Source organism: Rhipicephalus microplus, chromosome 3 (assembly GCF_043290135.1).
Source record: "Rhipicephalus microplus isolate Deutch F79 chromosome 3, USDA_Rmic, whole genome shotgun sequence".
Lineage (NCBI taxonomy): Eukaryota > Metazoa > Arthropoda > Arachnida > Ixodida > Ixodidae > Rhipicephalus > Rhipicephalus microplus.
Genome location: NC_134702.1, coordinates 277,795,285 through 277,816,557, shown reverse-complemented (window position 1 = coordinate 277,816,557; position 21,273 = coordinate 277,795,285). Strand labels below are relative to the sequence as shown.

The 21,273-nt window shown below is 45.6% G+C and overlaps 1 protein-coding gene across 1 annotated transcript in view; it reads left to right on the top strand.

The window, feature by feature from the left end:
- Window positions 1–21,273, top strand: part of LOC142803214 (putative ATP-dependent DNA helicase HFM1) — a 1,032,948-nt gene that overhangs the window by 172,521 nt on the left and 839,154 nt on the right. Inside the window, exons 9-10 of the mRNA XM_075888308.1 lie at window positions 4,259–4,442; window positions 7,110–7,157. Coding sequence (XP_075744423.1) covers window positions 4,259–4,442; window positions 7,110–7,157 — 232 coding nt within the window. The remainder of the gene's footprint in view (window positions 1–4,258; window positions 4,443–7,109; window positions 7,158–21,273) is intronic.

Genomic DNA, 21,273 nt, shown 5'->3' with positions numbered 1-21,273 from the left:
AGCATCGCATAGCGAACAGCATCGCATTTCATAGCGAATATGAAATGCATCGCACTAAATATTTAAGTATATCTCGAAAACGGTGCTGCATTGACACGGATTCATTGCTGTCGAAGGTCAAGAACACGAATCTCAAGCAAATAAAAGCATATGTTGGAATCTGATAACCTAGAGAGTGCAAGACAAGCACTCGGATACAAGGAGGAGCCGAAAGCACTTCTGGTTTTGTGGCCATGTTTTTTGGGTGTGCGCATGTTCAGTTGCCACATGGTATTCCGGTATAAGTAAGTCATTCCGGTATACGTAAGTGGATGTGCTTGGCAACGTACGATGCAGTGACCTTAGAATGATATAAACTCGATTTCGCCTAGACTTGACGAAGGAACTACAGAAACTGATATGCAAGAAGCCAATCAATGAGCTAGCACTGAGAGGTAAAGTACAGGAATTCAGAGTCTGGCTTCAGAACAGGTACTCGTCTCTTATTAAGGACACCAACCTTAGCCTAGATACAATGAATGATGGATGAATGAATCCGACGAGTATCATTATGGAGCGTGCAGTGGGAGTTGGAGGCACGGTAGTTAGATAGGACACTGGCAAGCTTTACCTATAATCTCAATAAGAAGAGCCAAAGCATGAATGTCGCAAGTAAAACAGACAAAATAGAACTGGCAGAGCTTTCGAAGTTGATTAATAAGCGTAAGGTATCCGATGTAAGAAGGTTGGAGAGAATTAAATGGAGAGAATCGAACACGCTCTGAAAAACGGAGGAAGCATCAAAGCAGTGAAGATGATACTTGGAATAGGCAAAAATCGGATGTATGTACTAAGGGACAAAGAAGGAAAAATAACTACCAATATGGATAGCATAGTTAAAATAGCGGAGGAGTTTTACAGAGATCTGTACAGTAGCCAGGACAACCGCAACCATAATACTATAAAAACTAGCAGTAATGCAGATGACACCCCACCAGTAATGATAGAAGTCAGAAAAGCCTTGAAGAGCATGTAAAGAGGCAAAGCTGCCGGTGAGGATCAGGTAACTATAGATCTGCTGAAAGATGGAGGACCGATTTTGTTAGAAAAACTAGCCACCCTGTTTACGAGGTGTCTCCTGACAGGAAGAGTACCAGTCTTGGAAGAATGCTAACATTATCTTAATACATAAGAAAGAAGATGACAAGGACTTGAAGAATTACAGGCCGATCAGCTTGCTCTCTGAAGTACACAAGCTATTTACAAAGGTAATTGCTAACATAGTAAAGTAAACATTAGAATTCAATCAATCAAAGGAACAAGCAGGATTTCGAACAGGCTAGGTAACAATCGACCACATTCATACTATTGATCTGGTAATAGAGAAATGCTCATAATATAACCAACCACTATACATAGCCTTCATAGATCACGAGAAGGCGTTTGATTCAGTAGAAATATCAGCAGCCATGCAGACACTGCGGAATCAGGGCGTCGATGAAGCATATATAAACATCCTAGAAGAAATATACAGGGGATCAACTGCTACCATAGTGCTTCATAAAGAAAGCAACAGAATACCAATAAAGAATGGTGTAAGACAGGGGAATACAATATCCTCAATGCTATTTACCGCGTGCTTACAGGAGGTTTTCACAGGCCTAGAATGGGAACAGTGAGGTATAAGAGTTAATGGAGTAACCTGCGCTTCGCCAATGACATTGCATTCCTGAGTAACTCAGGGGACGAATTGCCACTCATGACTATGGAGTTGGACAAGAAGGGTAGAAAGGTGGGTCTTAAAATTATTCTGCAGAAAATGAAAGTAATGTACAACAACCTCGGAAGAAAGCAGCGCTTCCAGATCGGTAATAGTGCACTTCAAGTTGTAAAAGACCATGTCTACTTAGGGCGGTTAATAACCGCGGAGGCAAACCACGAGATTAAAGTAACTAGAAGAATAAGAAGTGGGTGGAGCACATTTGGCAAGCACTCTCAACTATGACAGATATATTGCCACTATCCCTCAAGAGGAAGGTATATAACAGCTGTATCTTGCCGGTACTTAACTACGGAGTGGAAACTTAGAGACTTACAAAGAGGGTTCATCTTACATTGAGGACGACGCAGCGAGCAATGAAAAGAAAAATGGAAGGAGTAACCTTAAGAGACAAGAAGAGAGCAGAGTGGATTAGGAAACAAAGGGGGGTTAATGATATCATAGTTGATATCAAGTAGACGAAATGGACATGGGCCGGGTATGTAGTGCGTAGACAGGATAGCCACTGGTCATTAAGGGTAACTAACTGGATTCCCAGAGAAGGCAAGCGGGTTAGGGGGAGACAGAAGGTTAGGCGGGCAGATGAGGTTAAGAGTTTGCGGGTATAAATTTGCAGCAGCATGCACAGGACCAAGTTAACTGGCGGAGCATGGGAGAGGCCTTGGCCCTGCAGTGGACGTATAGTCAGGCTGATGACGATGATGAAGTCATTTTACGCATAGCGAAACGCCGGAGTAACTAAAGCGCTTCAATGTGAGACTTCAAAAGATGCGGCACCAGCAAGGTGGCAGGGTCAGAGGCAAAAAAAAGCGTTTTCCTCATAATCGTACACATAAAGGTTGCGCCCCCCCCCACCCCAGTCATCCTAGAGGGGGTGCGATCACTTAATAGAAGAGGGGCGCTGCAATAAACCTTCACATACACCCTCTCCGGAAGCAGAACCTTGGGCACGCTTATGGTGACCCACTCGAATGCGATGGCGCTGCTTCAAATAGGCGTTGAACTCACGCGCCAAGCTTTCCGAAGCCTGCCTTCATCTCTTACACATTTCTGCGCAATAGTGGAAGCAAAGCCGTTTAAACTAAGCTAGTTCTTCTGACGTGAGAAAAGTTTTACGAGATCGAGTTTGTTTATCAATTTACGCAATACCCACAGTGCCATCAGAGGCTTTACCGCTAAAGGAAGCGCAATATGAGAGGGTTTACACATCACATATAAACGGTAGAGACAAAAGGAAGTAGGCGTAGACGTAAACAAATTGCAGACACAGCCAGTATGCAGAGAAACAAATAGTGGGAGCTCACAAAATCACGAAGTGAGCATCAAATACATCATTTCGTATTTCATTAGGTACAGTTGTAGGTAACCTATTTCATTCCCTTATTCCTAATATAGCCCCGCCGCGGTGGTATAGTGGCTAAGGTACTCGGCTGCTGACCCGCAGGTCGCGGGTTCAAATCCCTGCTGCGGTGGCTGCATTTCCGATGGAGGCGGAAATGTTGTAGGCCCGTGTACTCAGATTTGGGTGCACGTTAAAGAACCCCAGGTGGTTGAAATTTCCGGAGCCCTCCACTACGGCGTCTTTCATAATCATATGGTGGTTTTGGGACGTTAAATTTCACATATCAATCGATTCCTAATATAACATAAATGCTGAAGGATTTTGTATTGCAAAACTTCTCATGTACGTTACAATGATCTCGTCGTGTGGATACATAAAACTCAAGCATATGGTGTATCCGGTGGTTGGAAGTTTTGAGTGAAAAACCTTATGAAGAAATTTTAGACGAAGTTTTATTTTTTTATGTGATCTTCTCGTGACTGCTATTTCAAGTATACCAAAGCTTATTAACGCTAAAAGTAAGTGTGCAGTCTTGAGCCATGAATCTTGCATCTAAATTTCTTCTATGCGTTCCTTGTCACCTACACCTTGGGCAGGTAGGTCCCAGGCATCGCAGGCGTATTCTTCCGCCAAATATTTCTAAAAAAATTCAAAAACCAGCTGTAGGACGCGAGCAGATTTTAAATAAGTTGTCAAACCGTGAGGTTCACCACCTTTAACAAAATTTAGTTTTACGAGCAACGATTCTATGCCACGTGAATTCATAACAACGTCATGCACGTCACCTACCGGAGCTTGGTGCACTCTTTCTGTAATCGTTATTTGTTACATGAGTAGAAAAAACAGAAGCGAAATACTAACTAAAAGGTTCAGCCTTCTTCAGTAACCACATTATCTTTTGTTATGATTGATAAAGTAGCCGTTCTTGCTTTGCCTTCACATGTTTCCAGAATTTATTGGGATCACTCTGTATCAGTAGTAATTCTTGGCTGCTCGAATTTCTTCCTAATTTCATTCGTAACTACATTTAGCTTTTTAATTATCACTTGATGGCACAAGAAGAAAATTATGATCGAACCTTTTCCTTGCATTGTTTTGTAGTGCTTAGGAAAGCATTTTTCGCACCACATGCATCGAGGGAGCCTCCTCCTTTGCAGGAGGAATACGAGGCGCAGGGTCAAAGCGTCCTCGAGAGTAGCCTGCTGCGCAGCGGCCTCGCCGAGCACCTGAACGCTGAGCTGGTGCTGGGCTCCCTGCCGCAGCCGAACCTCAGTGGATGCCTCGCCTGGATCAGGGAGACCTTCCTCTACGTGCGCCTGTTCAAGAACCCAAAGCACTACGGTACACCCTTGCATGCAGTCAAATGCGAACAGCACTTGTCAGGAGGTCCAGGAGTCGCCCTATATTGCACGGACACTCCCCGTAGGTTTGGCTGTGAGCGCTTGTGAAAACGCCATGCCGAGACATTTCTGCAAATATATTTGGGAAATGAGGCAAGCTTATACTGCCGTTATGCTGATATAACGGGAGAATGGTTTGCAAGCACTATCTCCTTGCGCCATACGTAGAGAGAGAAGAAGCAACATTGTTGACGTAAACTGGCAACGATCAGTTGGTGGTAAGGAGGCACAAAAGCAAAGACTATTGTGCCTCCTTGAGGTCGGCGACACCCAGCCCATAAGGACTCCAGACACTATTCGTGCATTTCTCCGAGATGACTATCTATTGGGTGTTTGTGGTATTTGAGTAAGATATAAAGGGCCTATATTATTCGTTGCGTCACTACGATGTGTGTGCCGAAGTTAATAATTGCCTTGGCAGATACGCTTTTAAGCTTCAAAACGCATGTGGAACCACTGTCGTCAAACATTCAGAGTTTTTAAAGTTTTTTATGCAATGAATCTTCATCAGTTTGGACGAAAAGTTTTTCATAGGGCGGAAAGGAGTCAGCATAAGCCCACGCATCGTCCGTGACTCAGTAAAACTATACCAGCCAGCTATCACCGTAATCAGGAGAGAAAACTTAGACAAGCTCAATAAAGGTGATGCGATATGTGCAAGAGTTGTCAAGTTTTTGTAGCACTAAGTCTAGTGACGTAAAGCCTGCTTATGAAATTTTTGACGGGTTCATCACGGAATTATTTACTACTGAATGGACCACTCAGCATCCTCCAGACAGCAGGCAATACGCTCCGTAGTCACGGAACTCTTGTTCTCAAACAGCTGTTGGGGTTATGCGCATAGGTCTTGGCATTCTCCTTTGTGCGTCCGAAGATTGCTAAGGGCAGCATTTCAACTACTTGTACAAAGGTGGCACTTCGAAGGTTCTGTGACCACAAAGTTGCAGCGTGTTTTTTGTTTTCAAGTAGCACGTTTGAAGCTGTCAGGTTTCCTAGGGCACTTTTTACCAGAATCACAGAAAGCCTCGTATCCGGCTGTAAAAACAATCATAACCTTTGTTGTGGCATGTAGTCTTGAAGGGTCCTGCAACACACCTGTGCCAGTAGCCAGAAAATGGATTCACAGAAGCAGCGTTTTTGGCCTACCGATTTACCACCGCAACCTTTTTTTTACAATCCATGTAGTAGGAGCGGATGTACCAAAATTTGTCGAATGCCCACTGATTTGTTGTTAGGAACTGCTTAATCGAATGTTTTTCAAACTGATCATAACTTTATCGTAGAAATCTTCTGCGAGCTTCATTGCTTCAGGAGTTAGGTAATGAGACATGCATAATAAAGTAATTAAGAAGAGCAGAGAAAAGAAGTTTGAGGTATAAACGACAATAAGCAACATGCATTTTTTTCACGCCGTCATAGAATCTGTCGGTGTATTTTTCAAGCCTGGCTAAGGATAGCTCGGACCCTCATCCTCTATATGCGGACTGAAATGATAAAACACCTTTGGCTGTTAGTCAGCGCCATGGTTTGTGTCTTTTCTTTGGCCCATATTTTTTGCGCTGTTTTCTCCTGGAATGCTTCATTTGTCCACCAAAACAATTATTATACCACTACTAAAGCGTGCCCTATCTTCAAAGGAGCTGCTGATTGTGCAATGATGAATGAGTCTTTGCACAACGTTATTTTGTGTTTGGAGACTGTAGTGGCATGAATGTACCTACGTGGACGCCTAGTGCTCCTATACTAACTCAGTGTGCAATCTCTCCAAGCTAGGGGTATTAAAGCAATCCTAAATAACAAAGAACCCAAAATGGAAGCATTTTCGACACCTGTGTTTCACGTCAAGCAATATTTTTGCTTTTTATTTACTTTTACCGTGAACTTAGGATTACAAAGAAGTGGATGGGCAAATCTTACACCCCGCGAAGCATAGGCCGCCAAAACTTATGGAGCTCACTAACATTCACTCACAAAACATATACTGAGCTTTGGACTCACTCGAACTCACGAAAATTGTCTTCAACCGACCTCACTCACGGTTCAATCTGAGTCGGAGTGAGTCTGAGTCTGCTGACTCATAAGTAAGTTCGTCGACCCATGCCGCGAAGTCAAAGCTTTGCGAGCTTGCGACTGCGCCTTCATGGCCTATACCAAGGGTCCTTTCAGGGAATTTCCCAACTCAGGCAATTTGATTTTCATATACACTCGAGTCTAAGGCCACATCACAAAACCTTATAACCCACACCCGTTGAAAGCCAATAATTACTTGTGAAATATCAAGCCTCTGTGGCGTAACCGAAATGTCATTTTTGGTGCTGTTTCAACGATGGGCTGTTGTTGCTTGTTATTTCTCGCGAAAGAAGGTTTTGAGTAATAATTCGCCCACGGCGCCCTATTTTACCACATTTTTAGTGCTATCCACAATCATTCCTCTTGGCAAAATTCGTGGGAGCAATGAGTAGCTAAAACGCGAGTTAATGAAATGATAGATTGATCGTCAAACAAGTGAGACCAGCCGATTAGTAAACGCGTGCGAGTTCCTTGCTCTTCTCGTCAGTGCTTTGACGCGTGCCTTTTGTGAGTGATGTGCTTTGCTCGGTAAATGCAGGTTTCCCGCCAGGACTACCCCGATCGAGTGTTGAGGAGGCGATGCATGGTGAGCTGCTTTGCATATTTGACGGGTGTCAAAGTTGCACGTGTATTCGTCCAGTTAAACCTCATACGAAGCTCGATCGGCCTCTTTGAACGTTGCATCTAAGAAAAAGGAAATTGCCCTCACGTGAAACATAGAAATAAAAAATTTACTGTGGTTACCCCACGTAAATGATTATTATTGTTGACGTTTGTTATTATGAGGATCTTGTTAGACACTCATGCAGGCACTCGTAACATACGCTGCTTCACAGCCAAGCCTGAAGGAACTGTGGAGGGATTTCTTTCTTCTTTCAGTATTCACTTGTTTCTTTCCCTGCCATGGCTGCGCCCCGGAAGTCCAACGGTTGAGTTTCGTAGTGGAACAGGAGAAGCTTCGACGTCAAGAAAGAAGCGATGGTGCAATGCGTGAAAATTCTCCCTAAAAAACAAGCTTCCAAGGCCTTTTGAACGCGCCCAGCTCGAGTATTAGTACGTGCGGTGCCTCTTATGAATGAACGAGGTGTGTGTACACTGGTAGAGCGAGAGATGAACTCGAAATCGAGCTCAACAAAGAGTCGGTACAGCACACTTCCAACATAGACCCAAGGCGCACCTTCGAAGCCCGTCTTTGTAAAGCAATAGTGTCGCTAACCTGTGCTATCAGCAGCCTCAAAGGCACGCCAAAGCATGGTGCTAGCGATCACGCTCAACGAGATTGCCAAGATTACCCGAGGCGTCGAGGTGCACTGCGCCAACCTCTGAGAGCAAGGGAGTGGAGGAAGGAAAGCTAAGGAGAGGCCCTCCCAATGCAAGCTGCCGAGCGAAAAGTGTCGCGGAAGTCACGTGCTTTTCCAGGGGGGTTGTGGGACGACGAGGGCACGCCGGTGTCTCGTGTCGTTTGCATCACCACTCGTATAACTGTGTTGTTGATAGCCGGCTGAAGTCCTCAATGTGCATTTTCATGCAGCAGCTGCACTTTACAGTTGATACAATACGTTAGAAGCCTACAGTGAGCGTTGGTCTTCACAGCTGCGAGTTTAGTTTACATCGTTCACCCTCGAAAGTGGTCCCTTTCGAAGCTCGTGACCACTTCTCCAAAAATGGTTGGCACCACAGCTTGGTTGTTTGCTTTCGGTTCTGTGCTGCCTAGCAATCTGAGAAAAGAACGGCAGCGTCTATGGCTTTTAATGCGAGAGGCGGTGGTGAGCCGTTCTCATGTATGACGGTCACAATTATCAGAAAGCACATAGACACATCAGCCGGGGGGCGCAAGGGGGGCGCGAGCCCTCAACTGAAGAAAGCCCCCTACTTTCGACAGTACACCATGGTCACTCTGGGCTGCACTCTGGGAAAACCAACAAGTAGGGCGAAGTATTCCGTCACAACAGTAATCACTCAATTATGTTCTTTGGGGAGAATGAAAATGTTACGAGGCAATGTTACACCATAGCAAAATTTCGCTAACATTTCCGCTGAGGTGATTTTTTTTTGTAGGCTCTTTGCGGTGCGGGTCGCCCATGCGATGCCTTTGCGTCTTGATCTGTAGTACTGCAGAGCATGCAAGCGCTGAACAGGGGCCCTATATTATTGCATCACTTGTTCATGCTTTTATTCTGCTGTGACTTGTTCACGCAGTTACGGATGGGAACGAGCAAACTTTTCATAAACCGCTCAAAGCATTTGCTGCGTCCAGGAAATACTTTTTTTTTCGAAAAGGATTTATCATCACCGCTGCTCTGTCGAAGCTGTTGCAAGCCGATGAGTGCGACGAATCGTTTTTGATGTTTAGGTTTTCCGTAATGAAACGCCAAAATTTGTTTCCACTTCACTTTAGTCTATGATAAATGTATCAGCCTTGCTTATGGAAAGTTGGAGCCATAGCGGTAGCTTGCGAATTGGCCACGAATACAGCAGTGGACTCGAGCTCTTTGGGAAGCTCAGCTTTCAAGCTTGCACCACAACTTGACCCACTGGACCAGTGAGATGGTGGATGACCGTGCACTATAGAAGTTTAGTTAAGAATCGAGCTAGTTGGTTGTCAATCAACTTGAATTGTTCTTTAAAGGTGAAAATATATCTCGGAGAGCGACGAAGCACACATGTGCAGCACTGCTTATTTCTCTCTATTCCTCTTTCTCTCAGCAAGTGCGAGCTCACAGAGATGTAATTTCGCGAACAAACTACTAAGCACTGCTATGCTGCAGGTGATTGATTGATTGATGTGTAGGGTTTAACGTCCCAAAACCACCATATGATTATGAGAGACGCCGTAGTGGAGGGCTCCGGAAATTTTGACCACCTGGGGTTCTTTAACGTGCACCCAAATCTGGGCACACGGGCCTACAACATTTCCGCCTCCATCGGAAATGCAGCCGCCGCAGCCGGGATTCGAACCCGCGACCTGCGGGTCAGCAGCCGAGTACCTTAGCCACTAGACCAACGCGGCGGGGTGCTATGCTGCAGGTGGAAATATTTTAATATGCTGATTATCCATCTCAGCAGCTGCCATATGTAGCCGCTGCTAATGTGATTGGCAGCTAGCCTACATGAATTACATTTAGAAGGAGATGCTCTCCGGCTTCGTGACGTCATATTACAAGCAGGGGATTTTGTGGCACACAGAAAATTTTAAATGCCAAAGAACCAATAGCAAACATTATGCCGTATGAAAAATAGTTTTTTTATCTTATTTTTTACGTGGTCGTTCATAAGTGGTCATTACGCGAAGGGCCATTTTCGTGTCGTTTGCTGCCTCGCGTAACAAGCTAGGGCCGTGTGCATAACAAAGACTGTTTACACGAATTATATACCACTAACGATCATTTTGAAAGGAAGCCACACGGTATAGTTTAACGTTATAATCGCCCTCATTTTTTTTCTTTCAAAGGAAAATCTTGTTTACACCGTTTGTATTGGCGTATTCATGCAGGTGCTTGAGGCACCGTCAAGAATTTTTATTACATATACAATGAATGTAAACAATTTACTACGTCCCTAACACTACAAATTTAGCATTTTTAAAGAAAAGGGTTCAGAAGTTGATAACAAGTTAATAACAGTAATAAAACAACATAAATAGTGTTCACACCATTAGAAAATAAGACAAATTTTAATACACATGCCTGAATATATTGACGCGCGTATGTGCCAGTGGTGAGGACAACGAAGGAGCGCGAGTGTCTTTGGCCGAGGGTAAAAGACGAAGAAGTCGTTGCAGTCTGTTTCCTGCAATCGATAAATGCTAGAAAGTGTATTACTTGATTAAATATTCAACGTCGCGCCATAAGAACAACCACACGCAGAAAGAAACTAATATAGACACCACGGGCACTCATTTACAACTGTTTATTTTTTGAGGAAGCAGGCTAATATAAACCCACTCTTCGTCGACACATGCGCAACATGATCAGCCCTTCTCTTACGTAATCACGCTATCGGACACATGATCTCTAAATAACATGTTTCTGTCTCACACAGGTTTTGTAACTTTTCGCTAACACACTGATTACCCCCTTTCTTTATGTGATATGACTGCAAAATTTCTCGTGCTAACTTGTTTGTACTTCTTCCCAAGATGCTAATCTGCGTGAAGTCTCATGTGCATCCACAAGCTGTAACATGAGCGCTTAGATGCGCACCGTCCTCATTCTTTACAGTGAGGGCGTGTTCACACGCTCGATCATCGATGCAGCGCCCCACGTGGCTAAGATAGCTATTCCCGTCCGATAGGGTAATTTCATAAAGAACTCCAGTGGCGCACTTCGTGAACGGGTGCGCATGCTTCTTTTTGGAGCCTTTCGGCTGTTGAGCATGACTTCCATTGATGCGAGGGCACAACTTCGCCAGTTTGTTTGGAGCGGTGAACACCAGTGGTACATCATTTCGACTCGCCACTTTTTTTAGGTTGTGTGAAACCTTATGAATTAAACCGTATGAAGGTCGCTGAGTTCCCTTGTTCGATTTTGTATGCGGTTGCGGAATGCCTTCTGTAGAAGGTAAAAAAAAGGCGTGGCTGAAGCATGAACAAATAAAGAACGGCCGAAGGTGGTTCCGCGGGAAGAGGCGTGGTACGTTTTCGGCAGAGGCATGGTGTGCAGGAAGCGACGTACTTGGCGACAGAAGTGGAGAGGCCAGGCCAAAAGCAGCGAGTCTTGAGGTGGTCGTAGGTCTTGTGGAACCCTAAGTGGCCAGCTGTCGCATCGTCATGAAACGCTTGTAGGACTTCCAGACGATGTGAGCGAGGAATGACGGGAACCTATTGGTTACCGAGAGGATGGTAAACTTGCCGACATAATGTTCCCTATTGAAGTTTGAAACGGGCAAGTTGTCGTCTTAGGCGGCTGTTTGGAGCACGCGATAAGCTAGTGAGCTGATCGATGATTGTGCGGCAGTAGGTATCAGCACGTTGTAGCGAGCCGAGATCTGTGGACGAAAGAATGTCCGCCAAGGCAACTAACTGTTTCGAAGCAGCAGCAGCCGTCTGTTTGGTCACTTTGGTGGGCGGTGACGAACAGATGGAAGGTGACCTTTCGGTGCTTTGCGAGAGCGGGCGACGGGACAAAGCGTCGGCATCTTGGTTCTCTCGACCCGACCTATATGTGACGCTGTAGTCATACTCTTGCAATCGTAGTACCCAACGGCCAAGGCGTCCCGACAAATTTTTGAGAGACGATATTCAACACAGAGCATGATGGTCAGTCACTATTGTGAAATGCTGACCGTATAAGTAAGGGCGAAACTTTTGTACGGACCACACGATGGCGAGACATTCTTGCTCAGTGATGCTGTAATTTCGCTCAGCAGGTGACAGAGTACGGCTCGCGTAGGCCACGACTTGTTGATGCCAAGTCCACTTGCGTCAGTGTGTAACACAGTAGGTGCTGCGGGGTCGAATTGGCGAAGCACTGGCCGTGATGTGAGGCATCGCTTGAGGGTGTGAAAAGCGGCTTTGCAGTCATCCGACCAGACAAAGGGTGCGCTCGTGGTCAGACGTTTGTGCAGAGGAGCCGCAGTAGTAGTAAAATCACGTACAAAGCGGCGGAAAAACGACGCTAAGCCAAGGAAGCTGCGGAGGTATTTCTGTGTGGTTGGTGTAGGAAAGTGTAGTACCGCGGCAATCTTGTCGGGATCGGGCTCAACGCCATGTTTACTGACGACGTGACCTAATACCGTGATGCTGTGACTGGCAAACCGACACTTCTAAGTGTTGAGCTGGAGACCGGCCTTAGATAAACACGTGAGGATTTCGTCTAGCCATTCCAAGTGCTGTGAGAAGCTGGACGAAAAGATGTCAATGTTGTCCAGGTAGCAAAGGCAGGTCTTCCATTTTAATCCCCGCAGTACCGTGTCTATCATCCGTTCGAATGTGGCTGGGGCGTTGCACAGGCCGAAAGGCATCACAATGAATTCAAAGAGCCCATCTGGCGTAGCAAACGCAGTCTTCTCTTTATCAAATTCAAGCATTGGAATCTGCCAATAACCGGAGCGCAAGTCGAGATTTGAAAAGTACTCGACACCTTGTAAAGTATCAAGAGCGTCGTCGTTGCGAGGCATTGGGTAGACGTCCTTTTGAGTGATTTTGTTGAGTGATCTGTAATCAATGCAAAACCGTGCCGAGCCATCTTTTTTTTTTCACTAGTACCACAGGAGAAGACCATGCGTTTGTCGAAGGCCTGATGACGTTGCGCGCGAGCATGTCGTTGACTTGTTCTTCTATAGGCTTGCGTTCAGAAGCCGACACACGGTAAGGGCGGCGATGAATCACACGGGATCCATCGGTGTCGATACGATGGACGGTCACTGTTGTTTGACCCAGACCTTCGGAACAAACGTCGAAGCAAGTTTTGTGCTTTATTAATAACGCTAGCAAGGCATCAGTTTGCGTTGGGTTGAGATGTTCACACAAAGTGGCCTTGAGAGCGGGAAATGCATCTTCCGCTGGCATATACTTTGAGAATGGCGAAGCAGATGAACCAGTGACGGCCTAAAGCGGTGCTTCTTCGGTAATGCTGGCAACAGTGGTCCCCTCTGGCAAAAGAAGTGGTTCTGGCATCGTGTTGCAGGCCGTGATGCTTGCATAACCACGGAAGAACCACACTAAACAAGATGCGATGTTGATCCCTTGAAAAATGCAGCGCTGGCAAGGAACAGCCACAGCGTCACCATCTAGAATGTCTCGTGACTTGATCGTAAGGACACGTTTTTGTCCGGGAGGCAGGAGGAAATCCGCAGCTGTCACAAGGTTGGGCGACGAAAGGTCAGCAGCAGAAGAAAGCTCTGTAACGAGGGGCCGACCACGCGAAATTACAGCAGACGCCGCTGACAAGAAGTCCCAGCCTAAGATTATCTGATGAGCGCACAAGAAGCACAGCCAATTGTATGTGATGACGGATTCCATCGATAAGAACACGAGCAGTGCACAACCCGGTCGGGCGAATTGGACTGTCATTAGCACTGCATAACATGGGACCGGCATAAGGAGTTTGCACTTTACGCAGGCGAAAACACAATTCACGATGAATTAGCAAAATTGCGGCTCCAGTGTTTATAAGGGCGTCAACAAAAACACCTTCCACACAAACAGGCAGTAAATTAGCTGGACGAGACAGAAGAGTTGTAACGTTCCAACAACAAGCTGTTTCCCCTCCAAAAACTGCACCTTCTAGTTTTCCGAGTCCAGAGAGATCGGGGCGGGGCGCAGGGGTGATGACGTACGCCGAAACGGTGACGGAGAACGGCGGCGAGATGAACGAGAAGGATGAGGCCCAGCATGAGACCGTGGAGGGGAGGGCGACTGACGGGAGGTGGATGAATACGGTGCGGGATCGTATTCATCGGGTCTCGGGGCAAAGTCTCTTTCGTAAGCTGAGTAACCACGTCGTTCGTCCTTCTGACGGCGGCGGCAGAAACGGGATATATGACCCCTTATGCCACAGTAGAAGCAGATGGGGCGCGGAGGACGCCATGTAGAATAGTGGCGTGGCTTTGGCACGTGCGTCGCCCCGCCGCGGTGGTCTAGTGGCTAAGGTACTCGGCTGCTGACCCGCAGGGCGCGGGTTCGAATCCCGGCTGCGGCGGCTGCATTTCCGATGGAGGCGGAAATGTTGTAGGCCCGTGTGCTCAGATTTGGGTGCACGTTAAAGAACCCCAGGTGGTCTAAATTTCCGGAGCCCTCCACTACGGCGTCTCTCATAATCATGTAGTGGTTTTGGGACGTTAAACCCCACATATCAATCAATCATTGGCACGTGCGTTGTCACCGCAGCCACATGGTCGCATCCGACGTCTGCACGCACGGTCGTAGCTGGTGGAGGGGCCCGTGATGCAACTTCTGCGTACGAAGGCACTGGGAAGCGCACAGGAGACGGGGCAGGTGCAGCGCTTGTCATTGATGCCAGTTCGTCCTTGATTATCTCTCGCAGGTTAGGAGGAGGTGTGCGGAAAGACGCAGTGGTTGAGTTGCTTGGAATAAGGCCGTGAAGTTTTTCTCTGACAATTTATCTATTTATTTATTTATTGTTATACCTCAAGGGCCACATAGAAGGAGGCATTACATGAGGGGTGGTACAAGTGACAGACTAGAACAAAAAACGAGGGTAGGGGTGAGGGGGAGGTGTGCTACCAACATAACTATATACAAGACTGTTACAACAATAAATGAGTGAAGAAGCATAAAAGAAACTACATGGCCGGATACGCTACATGTTTTACATTGGGACCAATCAGAGTTTAAACAGCTTGGATAACCGCGCTTCACAGCAGTACAATGGTGCAAACATGCAAGTCAGAATGCAAACAACGGCAATGAGCTAGGTAGCTATAAATTTGGTAAAAATAGAAACCAATTTGTTGTCAGAAGGCAACGCTCCATTACTTCGCTTGCACTGACAACAATGAAAGTCAGAAAAACGGGAACCATAAAAACGACATGAGGATATTACACAATTCCGGGTGCGGTAAGCAGCGATTTAAACTGGTCAAGGTCTTTGGTCTGTACCACGTGAGCGGGAAGATTGTTCCAGTCTTTGGCTGACCGAACAAAAAAGGATTGCGCGAAAGTGTTAGTTCGTGGGCGGGGGTATGAAACTTGATGTTCGTTTTTGGTGCGGGTGTATACATGCGATTTTGGCGTGACGTAGGAGTTTGGTGATAATGAGTAATGAAACCTATGGAATAATGCCAGCCTTGCTAGTTTCCGACGGTTGTTGAGGGGAGGGAGGGACGCACGCGACTTGAGATTTGTGACGCTAGTGTATGAAGAAAAATCAGAGAAAGCAAATCTAATAGCCCGGTTTTGGACGGCTTCTATGTTGTCGATGAGATAACGTTGGTGCGAGTCCCATATAGCGGCTGCATATTCTAGTTTTGGACGGATAAGGGTTTTATAGGCCAATTTTAAGCCTGAAGGAGCAAATTTCATCGTGCGCTGCGGATACCCGAGGGATCTACTGGCGCTGGCGATTACTTTGTACGCGTGTACTGTCCAAGATAGATTGTTGGTGATATGGACGCCTAAGTACTTGTACTCTTTTGTGGATTGTAATGAAGAGCGTTTAAGGGTGTAATTGTGAAATAATGGGCATGCACGCCGAGAAAATGACATTAGTTTGCATTTTGGTACGTTTAAGGACATTTGCCAAGTTCTACACCAATTTTCAATGCGAAAAAGATCAGTTTGTAGATTAATTTGGTCTTGCTTACATGTAATTTTGGAATATAACACACAATCATCCGCAAATAGGCGAATGTTATTAGAAATGTCAGACGGTAGATCATTACCATAAATTAAAAATAGCAACGGCCCGAGTACTGTACCCTGTGGTACACCGGACAGAACGGGTGCTGTGGTAGACTGTGCGCTATTTATTTCGACAAATTGCTTTCGTTCCAGGAGGAAGTTTTCGATTCAATTAAGTGCAAATTGGTCAAGATTGAGCAGTGATAGTTTATACATTAAGCGACGGTGGGGTACCTTGTCGAATGCCTTTTCAAAATCTAGGAAAATTACGTCTGTTTGGATGTTTCTGTCAAGGTTTAAGTGTAAATCATGTGTAAATGAAGCAAGCTGCGTTTCGCAAAACAGCCCCTTGCGAAAACCATGTTGCGATGTGGAGAGAATGTTATGGCGTTCGAGGTGATTAATGATGTGCGAAAAAATTATATGTTCCAATATTTTTGATGGTACGGACGTAATTGAAATGGGGCGACAGTTCAACGGTGATGACCTATTGCCGCTTTTAAAGGTCGGAACAATCCTACCTAGCTTCCATTTAATGGGGATACAGCTTGACGTTAATGATTGGGAAAATAGCAAAGCGAGCATGGTACTAATTGGTTCTTTGGAATTTTTCAGCATTTTAAAGTTGATTCCGTCCGGTCCCGTAGCAGATGATAGTTTCATTTTATTAATTATGTTCATTATTCCTTGAGCTGTAAATATTATCGGGGGCATTTGTTCAATAATGACCAGATACGAGGAAAGGGGGGTGCTCATGCTGGCTTCTTTCGTGAAAACCGAGGAGAACGCCACGTTGAGTACTCCGGCTGTCTCACTATCGCTAAGTTCTACGTATTGATCGGTATACAATCTTATTGGGGTGGCAGGAGACGGGTTTATAGCTTTCCAAAATTGTTTTGGATTAGTTTGTAGCATATTAGGCAATGTTGTCTCAAAAAAATTTCGCTTGGCAATACGAATTGTTTTCGTTAGCTTCTTTACTGAGCCTTGATATGCCTGCCATGCGGACGGACTATTTCTGGCTTTGACTTTTCTAAACAGTCGCTTCTTTCTGCGTATTTCTTTGCTAATTGAGCCAGAAAACCACGGTGCCGATTGTTTGCTTTTAATTTTTACCGTTGGAACATATTTATCAGTTAATTCTTGAATTTTCTCCGAAAACAAGTTCCAGTTGTGATCTACAGAGCAGTCATGGAAACCTTCTTCAAAAGAAAAGATGAAGCTTTGTAGCTGAGCTGTGATTTTTTCGTAATTTCCCTTGTCGTAAAGTCTTATTCGTTTTGCTACTGGTTTTTCTGTCTGAAATGCTGAGTGAAAAAACGCTAGGATAACTTTATGATCACTTATTTCCTCAAGGTAATGTACTGACTGGATACCGCTCGGGTCGGACGTTAGAATTAGGCCAAGAATGTTTGCGGTATTTGTGGTCTGTCTGGTAGCTTGGGTTATGATTTGTGTTAGTTGAAAATCCTGTAGAATGCTTAAGAACTGGCCGGGTTCACTGATAGTTACGCGATATTGGTCACTCCAATCAATGGTACGGTAGTTAAAATCACCGCATATTATTAGGTTAGCTAGGGGATACTTTTTGCTTATGAAGTCGAGAGAGTCGTTAAAGAACCTGCAAAAATCGGCGTCTGGTTGTGGGGGGCGATAGCACGCTCCAATTATGGTAAGTCCTGATAGCGTTCGACATGCTACGTACATTATCTCTAGACGGCTCTCGTGTTCAATTTTAAAGTGAATAATCGAATTCTTTATTCCAATAAGAACTCCACCACCTCGGCTTAGCAAACGATTACGGCGGTAAACGGCAAATCCAGGCATGTACGGAGCAACTTCCGCGTCAGAAATATGCGATGAAAGCCATGTTTCGCTAAGAACGACAATATCACAATCACATGATTGAATGACGGCGGATACTTTTTCACGCTTTGGAATTATACTGCGAATGTTAGTGCAAAGAATCGAGTATGTGACGTCGTTAGGGCGTAGCGACGTGCGTTTCAGTGTGTTGCAGGGGTGTGATTTAGAAAGACAAGGCTCCGTTATATTATTTTCTTGCTAGCTCGCCCGTGCTGTTCTTTCTTTAACCGCCTTATCAGCGGTGTCATAGTAGTAAGTTTTCTTGTCGATTATTAGTTTTTTGTAGCGTAGCTTGAAAGGAACCTTCTGTTCTCGGGCGAAACGAACGAGCTCGCGATGTATTGAACGAGTGGCGGCACAGAAATCCTCAGAGATACTGACTGTTGTGCCCTTGAGCTTGAAGGCCTTAGATAAAATATCATCTTTAGTCTTAAAAGAAGAGAAATTAACAATAATGGGGCATTTTTTGTCACGAGCAATTTTGCCGATACGATGTGCTCTGTGAATATCTTTAGGTTCGAGTGCTATCTTCAAATTTTTATTGCAAATATCTGTGACCAGTTTTTCGCTATCGCTCCAGGATTCAGACTCGCCTTCACTGATGCCATAGAAGACAAGGTTGCAGCGACGCAACGTATCCTCTGCGTCATTCAACCTTTCCTCAATGCCGGCGATGCTATCTGATGTCTGGGCGGATGAGCGGAGTATAACGTCTACATCAGACCGCATATCGTGTAGCAACTTGCACTGGTCTTCCGTCTGCGCAATCCGCGCAACCAAATCGGCAAGGGTTTGTTCTGTGCTAGTCAGGCGAGTATTGATAGCCTTCAGTTCAGCCAGGATGGTGGCCTGGCCGGCTTCTAAGGTTGTTAGCAAAGCATACATCGTCTGGTCACTCTGGGTAGTAGAGCTACGTGTGGTTGGACCTGGGTTTTCCTCTGTGTCGCCTGACAGCAACAACAGCTCATGCACAATGTTCACACAATCACACAATAACAACGCAAGGCAGCGGGGGCTCGGCAGCTGCACCAGGTAACGATTGCTAGTCTTCTTAGCAAAAAGAGAATCGTAATGGCGCACCTGCGCGATAAACGCAAACGGTTTTACCCGCTGGACCATGGCGCAGCTGACAAGCCCACAAAGCGCCGGTTGCAGGGTGTGGCCCTTTATAGGCGATGGAAAGGCTGATGTTGATGATCCCGGAGATGCCGTAGGTTCCAAGAGTCCCTCGGTAGAAATTATGAAGGCGCCATCTTTCGGTCCAGCTGTTCGGTCTGGTACTCCGAGATACAGTGAGCATCCGGCAGACGGTGCATGCGCACTGGCTCCCGGATTTCCGGGGCTTCCAGTGTGCAAAGCGCATGTCGCATTGCCGCAGGCGCCGACGAGGCTGATTGCCGCAAAGACCTGCGCGATAAACGCAAACGGTGTTACCCGCTGGACCATGGCGCAGCTGACGAGCCCACCCAATTGTGCGGATAAGGGTTCGCAATTCATGCTCTTTGGTAAAGCGAGCGTCGCAGGAGGCGTGTGGAAGGCGCATGGAATGAAGCGCGTCCAGGCGTTGGCATGTAGTGATGACGTCCCGGACGGTAGTCGGATTCTGGATCACGAGAGCATTGAAGGCCACAGAGTTGATACCTTTCAGTAGATGTCGGATGCGATAGGCCTCCGTTATGTCATTTTGTGCTCGGCGACAGAGAGCCAGAATATCTTCAATGTAGGACGTATATGATTCGTCCTCCTCCTGGGTGCGGGTTGCGAGCTTCTGTTTTGCTACTGCAGAGCATCCTGCAGACGTGCCAAATACCTGATGGAGATGCCCCGTGAAGGCCGATCAATTGGAGAAGTCGCTCTCGTGGTTGTAATACCAGGTTTTAGCGACGCCATCGAGGTAAAAAGCATCGTAGCGCAGTTTGTGCGCCTCGTCCCAATAATTACAAACGCTGGTTCGATCATAACTGTCCAGCCATTTTTCGACATCTTCGTTGCGATGGCCGGAAAATACCGGAGGGTCTTGAGAGGTACTCACGGTGTAGTGAAGACTAAGCGGCTGAGAAGGAGTGGTGGCAGCAGCGGACGCGTTGGGTTCTGCCATCGCTGTTGCTTGAGGGCACAACCGTCGACCAGACCGGAGCTCCAGAGGTGACGGGTAGAGCAGGAGGACGTGGGAACCAAAGCACGCTCCACCGCTTATGAGACCACGTCCAGTACGGCAGCAACCAGGTTATCTTTTTAATCCAGACGCACGAGCCAGAGAGCCAGCTGGCGTGACATACGATCATGATGATCACTACAATGGTTTGGTCATACAGATGATGATGAAGTACATAGTCATCGCTCACAATATATATATATATATATATATATATATATATATATATATATATATATATATATATATATATATATATATCTATATATATATATATATATATATATATATATATATATATATGTTCCGGTTGACGAGTTAGGCAGGTTTGCACCCTCTCCCCGCGTCACGAAAGAGTTGGTACGCCACTGGGAAAGAAGTGGCTCACTGCTCTCACCGGTACTTGCCGACTCAAGATTAAGGCCAGCGTAACACAGTAAGGTGATTCATTGCTTGAATTATCGCTTCTTATTGTCGTTTTGCGTGTGGCAACCTCTTTTTTGGCGAAGAATTTTTGGATATAGACACAGCCGCTCGACTCGCACGCTGCTGCAAACGACACTCGTGCGCTCGTATTGCGGCACACATGGCAAATAAGGATTTGCAGGTACTACATGTTGCGAAATTGCCAGAAAAATTAATAAATTTCTTGGTTACAATATGTTCCGTACCCCGAACGTACCGTATCCGAAGAAGAAAACAGCCTGTCGTGGCTATTATCCCGCCGATTCACGCTGTTGGTCTCTTGCATTTAGTGAAATAAACACGAAGGGCAAAGCTGCATGTTTATTGCAGATTCACAATATTTATTTATTTATTTACAATACTGCTACTCTCCTTCGAGAGCGTGGCAGTTGGGCAATACAGTAATTTTTTACACACACAAAAAGGATCTAGACGTAAAAAGATGCAAGCATAATAACAGGACATGAGGATCATATAGCCATTGACCAGTGCAGAAATTAAACGTTAATTATGTTATTAATACACAATGTATGCAATAATCACAAGACGCAAAGCAAGTTATAGCCATTATACAGAGCTGAAAGCATGCCGAAAGGCGATAGAAATAAAATACATGATTGAAGAAAGGAACTTATGTTAGCATTGGTATCGTGAGGGAAAACATAAATGGAACAGTTGTGACAGGAATAGCAAGCACTGAAAGCATACTTCAAAAATAGCTATACTACTGTGAAAGGAACATTGAAAAAGGTGTTGCTTTAACTAACGAACAGCAGATCTGGGCCGGTGCGCCTGCATGCGTATAAACTGTTCTGCGCACCCAGTTTTTTCTATCTGTGCAATAAATTCTGATAGCGATTGGGAGTTTGTGATAGTGGCATCAAGTTGGTTCCATTCCGCTAATGCGTGCGGGAA